Below are 17,549 nucleotides of genomic sequence, written 5' to 3'. Positions count from 1 at the left end.
TCTCATGCAATGTGGATTTTGGGTATACTGAAAATTATCCTAGTGATGATGGAGGAAAGCTCGGCTGTGGCCGGGGTGAAGTGTGGGCGGAGCCCAGCTAGGGAGCCGCTGCTATGCAAGGTGCACTGGAGGCCGGGGTCTGGGGGACCGCCAGCTAGGCAGGATTGACTCAGTTCTGTTGAGGACAGGAGAAGAAAGTGGGGGACTGGCTGTGTCGGGGGCCCTTGTGTGTGGGTGGTGGTGTTTGCATTATTCCAATCCGGGCACAGCTGGGTGAAGATAGAAACTTAGGGCGGGGAGGAATTTCCAGGAAATGAAAGCGAAAGAGAAGTTAAAGTAAACTCTGAGCAGCTTGGGCGACCCGGCAGTCGCCGGCACCCAGGCCAGCCAGGATGGCAGCGTCCCGGTCGTTCCCGCTGCTGGTTGAGGGGTCTTGGGGTCCCGACCCCCCGAAGAACTTGATCAACAAGTTGCAAATGTACTTCCAGAGCCGGAAGAAGTCGGGCGGAGGGGAGTGCGAAGTCGTCCGGCAGCCCGGGAGCCCTGGGCGCTTCCTGGTGCTCTTCTCCCCGGAGGACGGTGAGGGGCGCGAAGGCCAAGGAGGGTCGCCCCGCGCGGGGTTCGGGGCCACGGGTGCCAGGCCAAGAACTCAGCTGCAGCCCCGTGGGAGGGGGAGATCCTGGGGGCAGAGCCTGGGTGGCGAGCGCATCCCGGAGTAGCGGTTCCCTTTGCTCTTCCAGGCGCTTCCTGATGCTGTGAACCTTCCCGTGGTCGCTTTCTTTTTTCCTTTCTTTCCTCCCCCCTCTTTCTTTCTTTCCTATTTTTATTATTCAGGTGGTGCAGGAAAAGAATGGAAAAACCTGAGTCCTGGGTCAGCTAGTATCGCAATCGCAGGACTCTGGGGACCGGGTGTCTTTGGGGGGCGATCTTGAGGAGGGAAGAGCCCTGGAGTTCTTGTGCCACAACCTGGGGTCTTGTTCCTGCTTTGTCCTTCCGTCTCGGGGTGGCCTGAGGTGGCTGTGAGCTTTGAGGCCCGGTGGGGGTGGGGGATGGAGTGGGGGTTCCTTCATCGCCGGAAGGCCCCGGAACAATTGAATGTTCCCCCCTTCTGTCCGCAATTGGCAAAGGAGGCCAGCCTTGCTTGCTTGCTCAGGTGGGTGAGCCAAAGCCCTAGACCTGTGGCTTCCAGAAGGCCACCCTTAGTTCCCACCTGAGATTTTGTAGCTCTGGGTCATCCTCAGAATGCAGCAATTCCTCTTTCCTGTCTTTGGGTTTGGAGAAGCATTTGGGCCAGAGGAGACGCAAGGACGCCCAGGCTATAGGCAAGGTAACGGCCCAGCAGGAGTCCAAGAAGGAACAATGAAAGGTTTTCAGAAAGCTTGGATAGGAGGGCACAAGAGACCTGCTGCATGGCGCTGACCCCTTCCGGAAAGCAAGAATCATGTTGTCCTAGGTTTGATTTCTGTTTTCTCATTTTCACTTTTCCTAGAGCAGTGGTTCTCAACCTTCCTCATGCTACGACCCTATAATATATGTTGTGGTGGCACCTAATCATAAACTTATTTTCGTTGTTACTTCATATCTGTAATTCTGCTACTGCTGTGAATCGTAATGTAATTATCTCTGTTTTCTGGTGGCCTTAGGCAACCCCTGTGAAAGGGTGGTTCGAGCCCTCGAAGGGATCGTGACCCACAGGTTGATCAACCATAGAAAGTTCCCAGTTTGATTCCAGCTGTCCATACCCCAGTAGACAGGACCCTCATGGAGTGCGTTCTTCTCTAGAGCTGTCCTCAAGCGTTGGTCACATGTTAGGGGTACAGACTACTGCATCGAGGTCACAGGGAGGATGGGGTAACTAGACACAGCCGCAGTTCTATTCCAGACACTTTAGTACAGTGAGTGTGCGGTGAGTGGGGAAGCGTTTGCCACCAACTTCCTGCAGTGACCAGGACATGCTGAAGTCTGCGAAAATCTCTGTTGTTTATTGAGAACCTCAACTCACCAAAATGGAGAGAATATATAAGATATTGGTAGTGTAATGACATACACAGCGTGGGGAAAAATCATTGTGGTGATACAGTTCCAGTTCTAGCCTTCACAGCAGACCCCTGGGCAGGTGAGGGGAAGGCTGGGCTGGGCTCACAACCCAAGCATCAAAGGCACAACTTTCTCCCTCCGGGGCTCCCAGCCCACGACCCCTCTCTTCTTCCAGATGGCTCAGGTGACCCCTCACATTTCACTCCCAACACAGATGGCTCAAAACACATGAAAATTTATCGTTGATGAGGGTCAGCCTTCAGGGTGACTAGATTTCCATTCACTTTCGGTTTCCTATTCGAGGCACCCTGAGCAACAAAGTCAGCTGGAATTTCCCTGCAACAGATTTGCCCTTGCAGTCCCAGGGCATCAGCATGCCTCTCCTGTAGAGGGCGCCAAACCCCCCTCCCCATCACAGAAGTAGCCTGAGCACCTTTGTAGGTTAACTGCATTTGTGTGCTGTTGAGCATGTATGTCTTTTTTTCCCCCTTAGGACATGGAGTTACACTCTCAGACCCAAACTCAAATCACTGTAAACCCCATTTCAGATGTGCACACTTTATCATACTTTCTAGTCCTAAATGGGCTCCTGTTTAGTATGTGAGGGCAGGTATTCTTGAAGTAAGGAAACTCGTCTTCTTAAAAAAAAAAAAAAAAAAAAAAAAAAAAAGATTTGGCTGGGTGGTGGCAGACACCTTTAATTCCAGCACTCAGAAGATGGAGGCAGGCGGATCTCTGTGAGTTCAAGACCAGCCTGGTCTACAAAGCAAATACTAGGACTGTTACACAGAGAAACTCTGTCTCTGAAAACCACACACACACACACACACACACACACACACACACACACACACACACACACATTTATTTTTATTGTATGTGTGTGGGTGTTTGCCTGCATGTCTGTCTGTATACCACATGCATGCAGTGCTTGCAGAGGCCACGAGAGGGCAGCAGATCCCCTGGAACTGGAGTTACAGATACTGTAGACCACTATGTGGTTGATGAGAACTGAATCTGGGTCCTGTAGAAGGGCAGCCAGTACTCTTAACCATGGAGTCATCTCTCCAGCCCTAGAACCCACCACCTTCTTAACTGAACACAGTTGACCTGAGACGGGCACAGGGGAGAGGCTAGACGACAGAATTTTGACTCCTCCTCCCAGATTCACTTTCTTCTTTTTTAAAAATAATTTACTTATTTTATTTATGTGCATTGGTGTTTTGCCTGCATGTATGTCTGTGTGAGGGTGTCAGGTCCTGAAGTTACACACAGTTGTGAGCTGCCACGTGGGTGCTGGAAATTAAACCCCAGTCCTCTGGAAGAGCAGTCAGTGCTCTTAACCATTGAGCCATTTTTTCAATCCCACCCCCTGTAGCTGGAAGTGTTCCTGTGTCCTGCCTGGTCTGCAGCCACTCAGACCCAAGTAAACACACAGAGGCTTATATTAATTAAAACTGCTCAGCCATTAGCTCAGGCTAACTACTGACTAGTTCTTACACTTAAACAACCCATTTCTGTTAATCTATATGTTGCCACATTTTTTTATGGCTTTACCTGTGTGCCATTACATTCTGCTCCCTGGATGGAGGCTGGTGTCTACTTACTCAGCCTTCCTCTTCCCAGAATTCTCCTTGTCTGCTTATCCTGCCTATAATTCCTGCTTGGCTACTGGCCAATCAGCATTTTATTAAACCAGTGTACAAAAGCATTATTTCACAGCAGCCCCCCTTTACTTTCTTCTTGGGAATAACATACTGTTATTGCCACTGTGGCCCTCTGGCAATACTTGTGTCCATACACATTGCATACAATCCAAGAAGAGGCAGTCATGTTTGGATACCTTGGATGGTCTTCACCAAAGTCCAGGAAAGAAGACAAGGAATGCAACATAGAGGTGCATGACATTAGGTAACTGGCTTCCATTTAGGCCACACAGTCCTCAGTCCCCTTACCAGCCCCGTACAGCTTCTCTGGAAAACTCCTGACTAGTCAGAGAGTTAGAGTCCCATGTTCCTTCTCTGATGGATTCTAATGCCTGTATCTGGATGGACATCTAAGTGAAGTCCCATTTGGCCTGCCCTCTTCGTGGCTGAGGTGGGAGAGCTAGCATGTCTCCCTTTATGATAGGTTCTGAGCTCATCAGGCTAGCTGCCCATCAGAGAACATTTAGCGGCAACTGTGAACAGAAGGACTCTGGTTGCTTTCTCCTTCATCTGTCTGCACCATCCTCTGTGCGGCCCAGGGGCCTCCTGTACCTTTCTGGTTCTCCATGGTCTGTGCTACATGGATTTTCCTCTTTTCTCTCTGGCTGCTGCTTCTGATGCTTACAGTTTACATTTTCATAGCTCTCCATGTGATTGACAGCATTCCTCGAAAATACTTTCAATAGCGGAACCTCTGCTCCAGAGATGTTTATTTCTTTACAGCCACTCAGCTAGCTAGTGGGTGAGTTGGAAATCAAATGGCAAGTTTTGGATTCTGTTCAGTTTTCACTGGAGTTCAGCTGTCCAGTGCTCTAATTCTGTATTGTTGTTGTTGTTTTCTTCAAAATCTCTTCTATTCCATTTTTTTTCCTGCTCCCTTTACTACCAAATATGGGTTGTTTATCACTGCAGGCTGAAGTGTTAACTGAAATGGCTGGACTCCTGCTCATTCTGATAGTGACCAATTGGGTCACCTCCCGAAAACATGGCTTTCATCATACCATGTACCTAGTTATCCTTGTAATTATAAATATTCCTACCTTTAGTGCCTACCAAGTACATTACAAGTACTGAACTACTAAACTACATTTCCAAGTACAGTACAAGTACTGAACTACTAAACTACCTTTCTCCAATACGATGCATTTATTGGCTCAAAACAATTCCCGTTAACCTCCTTAGTCAATAAGAAGACTGAGGCTTTGTAAGTAGGATTTATTTAGCAGGATGCTAACGGTGTTCACCAGCATTCCATTGTTGTGAGATAATCATCTTGAATAGAGGAAGGGTTTATCTGGGCTCAACAGTTTTTGAGGTTTTGGTCTACAGTCAGTTGGCCTTCTGCTTTGGGGCCAATGGCACAAGGCAGTACACTCTGTTGAGAACTCCTGGCTATGAAGTGATAAAGAAAGAAGGAAAGAGCTGGTGTCCCAGGATCAAACTCCCCCCGCCTCCACCCCTGGAATCTAAGTTCCTTCCTCTAGGCTCCACTTCTTCTTCTTCTTCTTTTTTTTTTTTTTAAAGATTTATTATTTATTATATATGCAGTATTCTGCCTGCATATATGCCTGTAGGTCAGATCTCATTACAGGTGGTTGTGAGCCACCATGTGGTTGCTGGGAACTGAACTCAGAACCTCTGGAAGAGCAGCCAGTGCTCTTAACCGCCGAGCCATCTCTCCAGCCCCTAGGCTCCACTTCTTAAAGCTTCTAGCACCTCCCATTAGACAGTGACCTGGCAACCATGTTTGTAATCTCGAGGCCCTTGGGGAACACTCCAAAACTAAGCTGACGCAACAAATATTAAAAAGTAATCCGGGCATGGCAGCGTGTGCTTTAATCCCAGCACTTGAGAGACAGAGGCAGGCGGTTCTCTGTGAGTTTGAGGCCAGCCTGGTTTACAGAGCGAGTTCTAGGCCAACCAGGGCTATATAGTGAGACCTTGTTTCAACAAAAAACAAAAACAAACAAAAGCCCACAACTACAACACCCCAGTAAGTTTAGGGGCAGGGGAATGGTTCACTGGGTAAGATAGCTGGCTGTGTAAGTGTGGGGGCCGGAGTTTGAATCTCCAGCACCCTCATCAACAGTGGAACATGGCTACATGTGCCCCGTGTAGAGTGCAGATCCCAAGAATTCTCTGGCCAGCAAGCCTAGGCCAAAGGGCAAGTTTCAGGTTCAGTGAGATGGTTCAGAGTTTCAGGTCCAGGCCAGAAGGCAGAGAGATGCAGGGAAATACCCAGTGTCCTCCCGTGGCGTCCACGTGACCAGTGCTGCACACTTCTCCACATGGACCACTTGTACACAGCGTGAATAATGCACACAAAGTAGAAAGGTGAAATTCAAATCCATCGGGTCAATTTTCCTTCTTTTCAAGTGCTTGCTTCTTAGAGAAATCAGATGAGCTGCTATCTCATCGTGGTGAAGTCTGTAGAAATCATGAACTAATTGTGTAAGTAAAGATTGCTTGCAATTTGGCTTACAGGTTTTTCTTTTTCTTTTCTTTCTTTCTTTTTTTTTTTTTTTTACGTTTCAGTTCGGCAGAATGTTCTGAAGAAAGAGAATCATGAGTTAGTGTGGCAAGGAAAAGGGACATTCAAGTTAACTGTCTGGTTGCCTGAAGACCCAGATGAAGCCTCCGTCTCTAAGGAGGCGGTTCCAGAAGAGGTAAGGACACCTAGGAGGGACTCAGAAGGACACAGGGTATTATTCCAAGGTGTGTGGGATTCTCCACAAGGAACATAGGGCAAAGATGTGCCGGGTGAGGTGGCCCACACTTTTGACCCCAGCACTCGGGATGTCGAGGTAGGAGATCTCTATGTGTTCAAGGCTAGCCTGATTTACATAGAGAGTCCAGACCAGCCAAGGCTACATAGTGAGGCTGCGTCTCAAAAAGAAAAGGACAGGAAAAATGGTAGATGAAGGCACACCTTTAATCACACTAGCTTGAGAATGGCAGCTTGGGATTTATGGAGCAGGGAAGGCAGTAACAATGGAGAAGCAGTCATTTTTTTTTTTGACACTTTTGGAAGAGTTGAGATTTTGGGGATGCAATAGTAATAAATTTGGGGTGCCAAAGTTTGCACCTATTTGTCCTGGCTTCTTTATAAGCAGAAGCCTGCCATTTTGTTTGCGTTGTCTTCAAAGGGCAGCAGTCCACGCTGTGTGTGCTGTTCCCGCAGTTGTGAAGAAGATTGCCAGGGACCTCTGTGTAGCAAGCACATGCACCGTGCTCATACGGTAACCACGACATAAGTGCCCAGTGAAGCAAGCCATGGGCTACGCTGCCTTAGCTTTGGCATGAGCTGGAGACGCTTGTGTATGTCTCATTTCATCAGTGATGGTTGTGACCAGCAGAGAAGACACGCTGTGACGTGTGGCCTCTGATCCATTCACCAGCCTGTTACCCAAAAGTGTCCTTATCATTTCAATTTCAATTACCTTACATCTCCAGCCCGGGCCAAGAGGTGTTTTATTTATGTATGAAATGATTTGTAGTTGCCAGGTGGTGGTGGCGCACACCTTTAATCCCAACACTCGGAAGGCAGAGGCAGGTGGATCTCTGTAAGTTCGAGGCCAGCCTGGTCTACAAAGGGAGTTCGTGGACAGCCAGAACAATTAGTTATACAGAGAAACCCTGTCTTTAAAAAAAACAAACAAACAAAACCAACCAACCAACCAACCAACCAAACAAACAAACAAGAAGAAATGATTCCTATATTAATGCTGTCTTACTGTTTGGGTTTTAGGAATCCAAGACAAAAAAAGGCACCTCGGAACCAGGTAAGTCTCAACTAAGGCGGTCCTAGTGTTCCCCAGGCAGTTTTGTGTTTATTAAACAGGTTGCTAGGGAGATCTTTCCCTCTAGATCCACACCAGGCAGGATCTGCTCAGCTTGCAGCCGCCTGGCATTGCATCATCTTTCCAGTCTCAGCCAGATGTGTTTGAAGCATTCCCCGAGGGAGCCTGTTGAGATCTTCAGGCTCCCATCAGAGGAACAAGACCAGTTCTCTCTGGTGCCGGGAGACATTTGCAGCTGAGGAGAGGAGAGGAAGACCTTGGAGTGTGATGGACACTTGTGCTTGGGTGGCCAGTAAATAGCAAGGACAGGACACGTAATGGATGCTTGCTGTGTGCTTCTTGGATAGTAGGGCTCTGTGAGCACCCGGTGTGTCTTAGGTGGACCCCAGCCTCCCAGCTCATCCTTCCTCATCTGCTGCAGGGAATAGCCAGCACTGGACCTGGGGGGAGGGGGTCTCCTGCTTCACTAGGCCATGTCTTGCCCCAGACTTAAATAAAGGAGCAACTAATAATACCCTTATAAAGGGTAACAAGTGAAGAACCAGGCTGAGTGAGATAAGCAAGAACAACCCCAGAGATGCAGACATCCAAATCTTAGGGAAAGGAATTCTCGCCCCCGCCCCATCCCTCTGCCTTCTGCCTTCTCTCTGCTGGCCAGAGAGTTCTTGGGACCTGCCCATCTCTTCTCTCTACACCGGGCACTTGGAGTGATGCCAGCTGTTTATGAGGGTGCTGGAGATTCGGACTCTGGCCCTCACACTTAGACAGCAAGCTATCTTACCCACTGAGACATTCCTCATTAACACTGTTCTAGTGTTGATCTTTAAGCTCTTCTGCTGTTGAGCGTGAGTGTGTGCAGAGTGTCAGATGACCTCTTTCAGTTGTCCAGTGAGACCAACAGTAGTTCTCCAATTCAGTGAAGATCCGATGAGCCTCAGCTCTAGGCTGTGTGCCCGCCACACCAAGATGAAGAAAGCTATACCCTGCTTTTAGAAGCTTGGTTCTGTAACTACAGTCTAGTACTCGACCTCAGACCAAGCAGAAAAAAGTAATAAAATTGAATTAGTGATAACAGCAACAAAATAAAAAAAGCTATTTTTAGTTTTTAATTCACTAACAACAACAAAATAAAAAAAAAACAGTGCTATTTTTAGTTTTTAATTCACTAACAACAACAAAATTTAAAAAACCCAATGCTATTTTTAGTTTTTAATTCACTAACAACAACAAAATTTAAAAAACCCAATGCTATTTTTAGTTTTTAATTCACTAACAACAACAAAATAAAAAAAACCCAATACTATTTTTAGTTTTTAATTCACTAACAACAACAAAATAAAAAAAACCAATGCTATTTTTAGTTTTTAATTCACTAACAACAACAAAACCACAATAGTACATTTTAGTTTTTTCTTTTAAAAAAAAACAATTTATTTATTCTTATTATATGTGCATTAGTGTTTTGCCAGGATGTATATCTGTGTAAGGGTGTTGGATCCCCTAGAACTGGAGTTCCAGACAGTTGTGAGCTGCCATGTGGGTGCTGGGAATTGAACCCAGATCCTCTGGAAGAACAGTCAGTGCTCTTAACCATCTCTTCAGCCCCACATTTTAGTTTTTAATTCATTAAAGCAAAAGCTCCACTATCCGAGATTTCCATTCAGCAGAGTTAGCCAAGAGATGGGAATGGGGGAGGGGGGTTTGTCTCAGGATGATTAATAAAACCGTGATTTAATACCTTACACCTGTCGTTACCATTCCCAAATTTATCAGATGACTTGGATACAACACAATCTCCCAGCGACCCATCAGACACAACGGAAGATGTCCCCACAGAATGTGAAAACATTTCCTCCATGGTGGCATTTGAGAACGTGCCCGAGAACATGACTGACGTCGTGCTGACCATGCTGGTAGAGAATATAAGTGGCTTCGCCAGTGATGACTTCAAGTTGGAAGTGATCCGAGATTTTGGCGTCGCTGTGGTTACCTTTCAGAAGCCTATAGGTGAGCTCCTGGGGGGCCCTGCATCCCCAGGCGTCTGTGCACCACACCCCAGGATTTGAGACATCTCCGAAAGTTTGACTCGTTGTTGTAGTGCGTAAACAAGGCCTCTCAGTCAATACAGATGCCTTTCCCCTCAGATTTCGGAAAGAGAAACAAATTCACTTTGAGAATCAATTTGGGTATGTTTAATAGACTGCCCTTTATTATTTAATTGCTTGAGTGGATGGGGTGGGGTGGGGGAGAAATAGGAAGTCTAAGGTGATTTCAAGTGGAGGAGTTTGAACTCTCTCCTTACTTCCCTGGGAGGAGTTAAAACGGACACACTTACTGGAAGGCGATAATGCCAACAAACTTACCCTTAGTGCTTGCCGTAAGTCAGGCACCCGCTAAACTCTTCCCGTCTTAACTTATTCGTTCCTTTCAACAGCCCTATGACAGGGGCGCGATGTTGCTGAGAGATGGAGGGACAGGAGTGTAGCCGCCCAGGTAGCCAACCTCCACTCCCCTTTCCTGGTCACACATGCAGAGATGAGGGAGCCCACAGAGCGGGGAAGGTGACTGCCCCAGCTAGCAGGAAAAGGCGCCACCACCAAGCCCGACAGCCTGAGTTTGATCCCTGGGATTCACACAAGTTGTCCTCTGTCCTCCAAATGCATGCACACGCATGCACTTGCACGTGCACATACATAAACACGAAAAAGGAAATGAGTGCTCTGTTAGGAGATTGTCACAAGCAAGACCCAGCTCCACTCAGGACAGGGCAAATTTCCAAATCCAAGCCCCCCTGTCCCATGGCCATGGGGGGCGGGGCGCGTCAGTCAAGCTCACAGGTGGTGTGGTCAGAATTCTAGCCCTGATACTTTTAACTGGTTGCATGAAGCCGACCAAGTTATTGTTTTCTCTGTTCCTTATCCACTCATCCATAAAACGGGGATGATCATACTTAACCTAAATTCCTATGGAGATTAAATGAGATGATACTTAACATAGTAACTGAGGCATGGTAAGGATTCGATAAAGGGCACTATTATTATTTCATGTTTATTATTACTTCTTATAAAGGGAAGTTTAAAGATTTGTTTATTTTATGCATGTGAATGGTTTGCCTGCATGTATGTGTACCACATGCATGCAGTACCTGAAGAAGCCAGTAGAGGGCATTGGATCCACTGGAACTGGAGTTACAGATGGTTGTGGGTTTCCAAGCGCATGTGGGAGTGATGTTAACCTCTGAGTCATCTCCCTAGACCCACAAAGGGAAATTTAAATTTAAATGATCTTGCTTCTCTTCATTGAGCAGCAATCTGGAATACATACTGTGTTAGCTTTCTGTTACTGTTACAAATACATGAGGTAGTCAGCCTCCAAAAGGATTATTCTAGTTCACAGTTTTGGTGGCTTCAATTCATGATCGGTTAGCCCTGTTGCCTTGGGGCTTATGGTGAGGCAGATGGAAGGCTGTTTATCTCTGTTTATCTCAATGGTCGAGAGAGAGAGAGAGAGAGAGAGAGAGAGAGAGAGAGAGAGAGAGAGAGAAGGCAGGGTCATCTCATCCCCTTCCTCCCCACTCAAGAACAGGAACATTTCCCATAGGCCTCACTCCTTAAAGGATCCCCTATACCCAGCAGCACTAAGCAGAGGACTAAGCCTTTACCACATGAGCTTCTGGGACAGTTTCGCTCCAAACTATAGCCACTGTTATGGTCCGGGTACCAGTTTAGGGTCTAAGGCCCAAAGATGAAGAAAACCATAGTTCCCTCTCTAGAGGAACTCAGTCTGGGAGGAGGAAGGAGGCATGTATGTAAATGAACGATGAAGAGGAAAGAGAAGTCGTCTCTCAGCTTAGTAACCTGAGAGGGCGGGAGACAAGAGCGTGCATGGTTGTGCTCCCCTGAGTGTGTCCCCCAGCAGCGTCACCTGGCCATCTCCGAACGGCACCAAGCTTGTTCCTGCAGCCACTGCTCCCCCTTCTCTTATCCATTGGCACCCCCACTTTGGTCTTTAAATTAGAGCCCACAGAGAGACCACATACACTCTGAGTCTTGAGTCCCAATTATATCTGCTCCTTATTGGAGCTCCAAAAGGCAATTCATTCGTGTTCATGATCCACACCTTCCCGCTGACACACAAGCAAGCAAGGACCCGTATTCATTTCCCAGATCCCAGCACAAAGCCTGGCGCAGCACAGGCCCACCGTCCACCCTGTTAATCTAAGAGATGATTAGGCTGAGTCCGGAAGGGTAAATAGGAGCAGCTGAAAAAACGGAGGAGGGCTGTAGACATCGCTGTTTGGGTAGGGTGGTTCGATTTGATCCTTGGCATCACAGTAAAATAAAAATACCGTCTCCCCTGTGGGATAAGAGTACTGCACGCACAGGCACTGAACACACGGGCACTGCACACACGGGCACTGCACACACAGACACTGCAGACACGGGCACTGTAGACATGGGCACTGCACACATGGGCACTGCAGACATGGGCACTATAGGTGTGGGCACTGCAGACGTGGGCACTGTAGACATGGGCACTGCAGACATGGGAACTGCAGACATGGGCACTGCACACACAGACACTGCAGACATGGGCACTGCACACACGGGCACTGCAGATGTGGGCACTACAGGCATGGGCACTGCAGATGTGGGAACTGCAGACACTGGCACTGCAGATGTGGGAACTGCAGATGTGGGAACTGCAGACACTGGCACTGCAGATGTGGGAACTGCAGATGTGGGAACTGCAGATGTGGGAACTGCAGATGTGGGAACTGTAGATGTGGGAACTGCAGATGTGGGAACTGCAGATGTGGGAACTGCAGATGTGGGAACTGCAGATGTGGGAACTGTAGATGTGGGAACTGCAGACACGGGCACTGCAGATGTGATAACTGTAGATGTGGGAACTGCAGATGTGATAACTGTAGATGTGGGAACTGCAGATGTGATAACTGTAGATGTGGGAACTGCAGATGTGATAACTGTAGATGTGGGAACTGCAGATGTGATAACTGTAGATGTGGGAACTGCAGATGTGGGAACTGCAGACAGGCACTGCAGATGTGGGAACTGTAGACACGGCACTGCAGACATGGGAACTGCAGATGTGGGCACTGCAGACACGGGCACTGCAGATGTGGGAACTGTAGATGTGGGAACTGCAGATGTGGGAACTGCAGACACGGCACTGCTTATGTGGGAACTGTAGACACGGGCACTGCAGACATGGGCACTGCAGATGTGGGAATTGCAGACACAGGCACTGCAGGCGTGGGCAATTGTATATACAAAGACAAAAGAGGAGAACTTTAAAAACATGACTAGTTGTTTTTGTTGTTGGCTTTTTTTTCCCCTCAGAGACAAGGTTTCTCTGTATAGCCTTAGCTGTCCTGGATCTTGCTCTGTAGACCAGGCTGGCCTCGAACTCATGGAGATCCACATGACTCTGCCTCCCGAGGGCTGAGATTAAAGGCGTGTGCTACCACCACCTGGCTCATGACGAGTTTTTTGTTTGTTTGTTTGTTTTGTTTCATTTTTTGGTGTGTGTGTGTACATGAAAATAAAACCGAAAGTGCCCTTGGCTATGTTTGGAGTCAGTAACTGGCTGGGGCTGGGGCTCCCGCCTGCTGGCAGAGTGGGCACCAAGGATCTTGAGGAAAGGGGGACAGGGGTGGCATTGTGAGGCGCGCACTCAGGAGGGTTGGCTAAAGGACAGCTCAGGGGCAGAAAATACAGCAGTTGGCTAGTTCCCCCTTCTCAGGGGTAGCCAAGCCATTTCTTCCACACATACAGAGATGTCATCGAAAATGTTCTCATTTCATTTTTGTTTTGTAGACACCAAAAAATTTATTATTGATTGTAGCAATCACCACTTAAACCGGCGCCTGCAGCTTGCCCCGAGACTTCTGGAAACAACAAATGCAGTTAGGGTGGAAAACCTGCCTCCAGGGGTGGATGATTACCAGCTGCAGCTCTACTTTGAAAACCCTTCCAATGGGGGCGGAAGAGTTGCCCGGGTTGAGTGTTTCCCGGAAGAGAGTTCGGCACTGGTTGAGTTTTGCGACAGCAAAGGTAATGTGTCCTGGCCTGCCACCCAGCATAGCCTGCATGGTTGGCCATTTCAGCGGTTCCTTAACCCAGAGTGCGTTTGTCTGTTCATCTGTCAGAAATGGCACCAATCATTCATTCATCTGGATTTGGTGCAGAATGAGGGCAGCAAGACACGCCCTGGCGAAGCTGATGAGAGATAAGGGAGAGCCTCTGGTGATTCCTACCTATGACTGAAAAAGTCGCCATTCTAGGAAGCGTTGACAGGCTTCCACTTGCTGTACTCACAAAAAGATAGATCTGTGTTGTAGGTCCCCGCATTGACCCTCAAATTGATTTCCACAGGTTTAGGTAAAGATGGACACAGAGGCGTGTAGAGTTCTACAGAGCGTGTCTGTTTCTCCCTCCTGCTGTCCCTGTGCTGAGGCAGGACATCGTGCGGGCGATTTCTCATGACCTCGGGCACGGGCTGAGGAGACTGAAAGTCATGTTGACGACATCTGCCATGGTCTTCTTGGGTCAGATAGACTTGAGTTCCAATCCCGATCGGTGCTCACTGGCTTTGTGACCTTTAACCCTCCACCCTTCCGTGTTCTCATCTGTAGAGTGAGCACGTTAGGAATTACCTCAGAAGAGTGCTGGGAGGAATAAGTGAAATAATCCCTGAACAGTGCTTGGCCTAAGGTGCTGAGTCTACGCTAGATGCCACTCAGGCTGTCCTGCCTCTCTGGAGCCCCTGTAGGACATTGGGTCTCTGAAGGTCACATTATTTCCCTCAGGCCTGACACCTGCCCTAGGACGGAGTCCTTCACTAGGGTACTGTATTTTAGCATCTTCCTACCATGAGTGCTGTTTAAATCCAGGTTGTTGCTGGGTTGACTCTAATCCATGCTGATACTACTTCCACTTGCCCATCAACTAAAACGAAGTCAGGCGAGTCCTGGAGAAAGAGAGAGAGAATAAGAGCCGGTTGTGGTGACTGCCCCCTGTCCTGGTACCCACAGTGGGCGGGAGATTATAATGGGGAAGACCTTACTAAATTGTGACCTCTGGAGCTAGGCTCTCCAATGACTGTGAGGGTGATTTTGATTTGGTATAGAGGCAAGGACATGGGGTCTGGGTTGGCTCACGCTGGCAATTAGGTCAGATATTTCCCTTGGTTTATGGAATAAACCTTCCCTAGCCTCAGCTTTCTCGCCTCTAGCTAAGGGTATAATAGAATCTTTACCTGAGAAGGCCACTCAAGATTAAAGAGATTAAAATCATGGAAAGCCCTTGGGAAAGTGATGCAGAGTGCTGGTCCAATTATGCATTTAACTATGAAAGTTAAATTCTGGGACTATACACGAAGGGACAGCTGGCGGAATGATCTACTCAGAGGACTAAAATGTCCTTCATGTTGGTACAAATGCCATGCTTGTGTCCAAATGTGTATCTGTTTCTTATTGTGTCACGTCAGTGACATCAGAAAAACAACAGAATCGAACATGATTTCTGTGTAGAGTGATTTGGGTGTGAAGTAATTATTGCACTAAAATAAAGTCTGCCTTGTGTAGTTAGTATCTACCAGTTTATAGCTGAGCACATAGAGAATGCCACCTTTGAGTTCTAGAAGCTTCAGAGACGTTTGTCCTCTAGAAAAGTCTGTTTTGTGTTCTTTGGAAATACATGACATTGAGATTACTGTTGTTAATTTATTTGTTTATTTACTTTGCTTTTAAAGTGTTAGAGATCATTATGGCCAAGAAACACCATTTCAACAGGATGCCGCTGTCTGTCTTCCCCTATTATCCCTCTCTGGGCACAGCCTTATATGGCGAGGAGAAGCCACTGGTCAAGCTTCCAGCATCTTTCCAAGAGTCTCTGGGTCTTCCTTTGTGGAAATTCTTTCAAAAAAATAATCATCTGATCAAGGCAATAGAGGACGAAATGAGACGCTGTCACTGTGAGCTCACGTGGTCTGAAATGAATGGGACATTGACCATCAGACCTGCCGCCACCTTAGTCAATCACAGACCACGTATCAAGACCTGGCAGAAAGATGCATCTGAGCTGCTTTCTGGCATCAGGTCTAGATATGAAGTTAAGTTGTTTGAAGTGTATGCGCCAGTATGGGACATCATACAGCATGACTTAGGAGATGACAGGGTTTTGATTGAGTTTGATAAGGATAGTCTAACCTTAGCTGGAAAATCGGAAGATGTGCAAGAGATCAGTCAGAAAGTCAAGGAATTGATAGACAGTACCACAGAAAAGGTCAGAAAGGAAGAGCAGAGTCTGAGGGAGAAAGTGGCCGTTTCTCCAGGGAAACATTTTCTTTTGCAACACAGTGGTTTCCTGGAGGCTCTAAGCAAAGGGTACCCAGAGATGGAGATTCATTATGATGCCGCCACTCAGAACCTGTGCTTTAAGGGTTTCCATGCAGATGTGTATAAAGTAAAGTGTGAGATCCAGGAAAAGGTGTATTCCTTGGCTCAGAAAGACGTCCGGGTTCCTTCCCAAGTTTTCATGTTTCTAGAGCAAGTAGACAGTCAGAAATTTTCCAAGACTCTTTTTGAAGCACAGAACATGCTTGCCACATATGAGCTGAAGGGCACAGCTCTTCTCTTGATGGCCCAGTCTTCCCGAGTCCTGGCAGAAGCGGAGAAGAAACTTCTCGGTGCCTTAAGTTATAAGCTCATTGAAGTTGAGGACAGGGAAGCTCTCGAAGGCAATGTGTGGAAAAAGAAAACCCACTTTCTGCAAAAGAAACACAGCTCCAGTGCAGCCATTATGATAAAGAATGAATTAACTTCAGGAACCCCGGCGGAGGTCATCATTGCCGGCTGTGTGGGAGAAGTAAATGAAATCTACAGCCAGCTTTTTGAGTTCTTGGAAAACAACATGAAAACGGAAAGACTGGTCGAAATAGAACCGGCCTTGGTTATGGAGTACATAAGGTCAGACAGGAAGCTTTTCTGGCAAAAGATAAAGAGGGCAAATGTGCAGGCGAGCTTTAAGCTGGAAGAAGAGCCAAAGGGCATTTTACTAACTGGCTTCAAGAGCAAAGTTGTACAGTGCATGAACATGGTCCAGCAGATCCGGGATTCAGTCTGCATCACAAGATTCCAGATTGATAAGCCTGGTGCCAGGCACTTCTTCCAGGATAAGGCATCGTATTACAAAAGCGAGATCAAGCGCCTGTATGGATGCATCATTGAACTCCAGGAGGATGGAGAGCGCGAGACCGGCAGCCTTCAGGGGAAGTGTCACTTACAGAAGGACATAGCCCCAGGAGTCACGCTGATCGTACAGCAGGGAGACCTGGCTCAGTTTCCTGTCGATGTGGTAGTGAATACGGCAAATGAGCATCTGAAACACATTGGCGGTCTCGCGCTTGCTCTCTCAAACGCAGCTGGCCCTGAACTTCAAGCAGAATGCGACAAGATAGTAAAGAAGGACGGCATGGTCTCACCCGGGAATGCCGTCATCTCCAAAGCAGGCAAGCTCCCTTGCCACCACGTCATTCACGCAGTAGGGCCTCGGTGGAAGCGAGATAAGGCCCCAGAGTGTGTGATGCTGTTAAGGAAAGTTGTGCATCAAAGTCTCAGTTTAGCTGAGGAGTACAAGTGTCGGTCCCTAGCCATACCCGCTATCAGCGCTGGGGTCTTCGACTTTCCCTTAGACCAGTGCGTGGCAACCATTGTTTCAGCCATCAAAGACAACTTCCAGCGTAAGCCAGGCAAACGCACCTTGAAAAACGTTTATCTGGTGGACATATCTGCAAAGGTTGCTGAGGCCTTTGCCGAAGCTGTGGAGACTGCATTTAAAGGCACCCTTTCCCGCACGGCCTCCCCACCCGGTTTAAAAGCATCAGAATCACCACCACCCGGGAAAACGCCGCAGAAAGAGGACTGGGTGCTGGTGTCACTGGAAGGCCTGAAACTCCGGCTGGTGCAAGAAAGTGTGCAGAA

The 17,549-nt window shown here is 47.7% G+C and overlaps 1 protein-coding gene across 1 annotated transcript in view; it reads left to right on the top strand.

The window, feature by feature from the left end:
• The first annotated feature begins 308 nt into the window (after positions 1-308).
• Positions 309-17,549, top strand: part of LOC102918645 (protein mono-ADP-ribosyltransferase PARP14) — a 34,995-nt gene continuing 17,754 nt past the window's right edge. Inside the window, exons 1-6 of the mRNA XM_006974565.4 lie at positions 309-579; positions 6,279-6,409; positions 7,492-7,525; positions 9,317-9,550; positions 13,384-13,620; positions 15,320-17,549. The exon at positions 15,320-17,549 is cut by the window's right edge and continues 7 nt beyond it. Of these exons, the coding sequence (XP_006974627.1) occupies positions 393-579; positions 6,279-6,409; positions 7,492-7,525; positions 9,317-9,550; positions 13,384-13,620; positions 15,320-17,549 (3,053 nt within the window). The 5' untranslated portion in view covers positions 309-392. The remainder of the gene's footprint in view (positions 580-6,278; positions 6,410-7,491; positions 7,526-9,316; positions 9,551-13,383; positions 13,621-15,319) is intronic.

This window comes from Peromyscus maniculatus, chromosome 12 (genome assembly GCF_049852395.1).
Source record: "Peromyscus maniculatus bairdii isolate BWxNUB_F1_BW_parent chromosome 12, HU_Pman_BW_mat_3.1, whole genome shotgun sequence".
Taxonomy (NCBI): Eukaryota; Metazoa; Chordata; class Mammalia; order Rodentia; family Cricetidae; genus Peromyscus; species Peromyscus maniculatus.
This window is presented reverse-complemented; position numbering and strand designations above follow the sequence as displayed.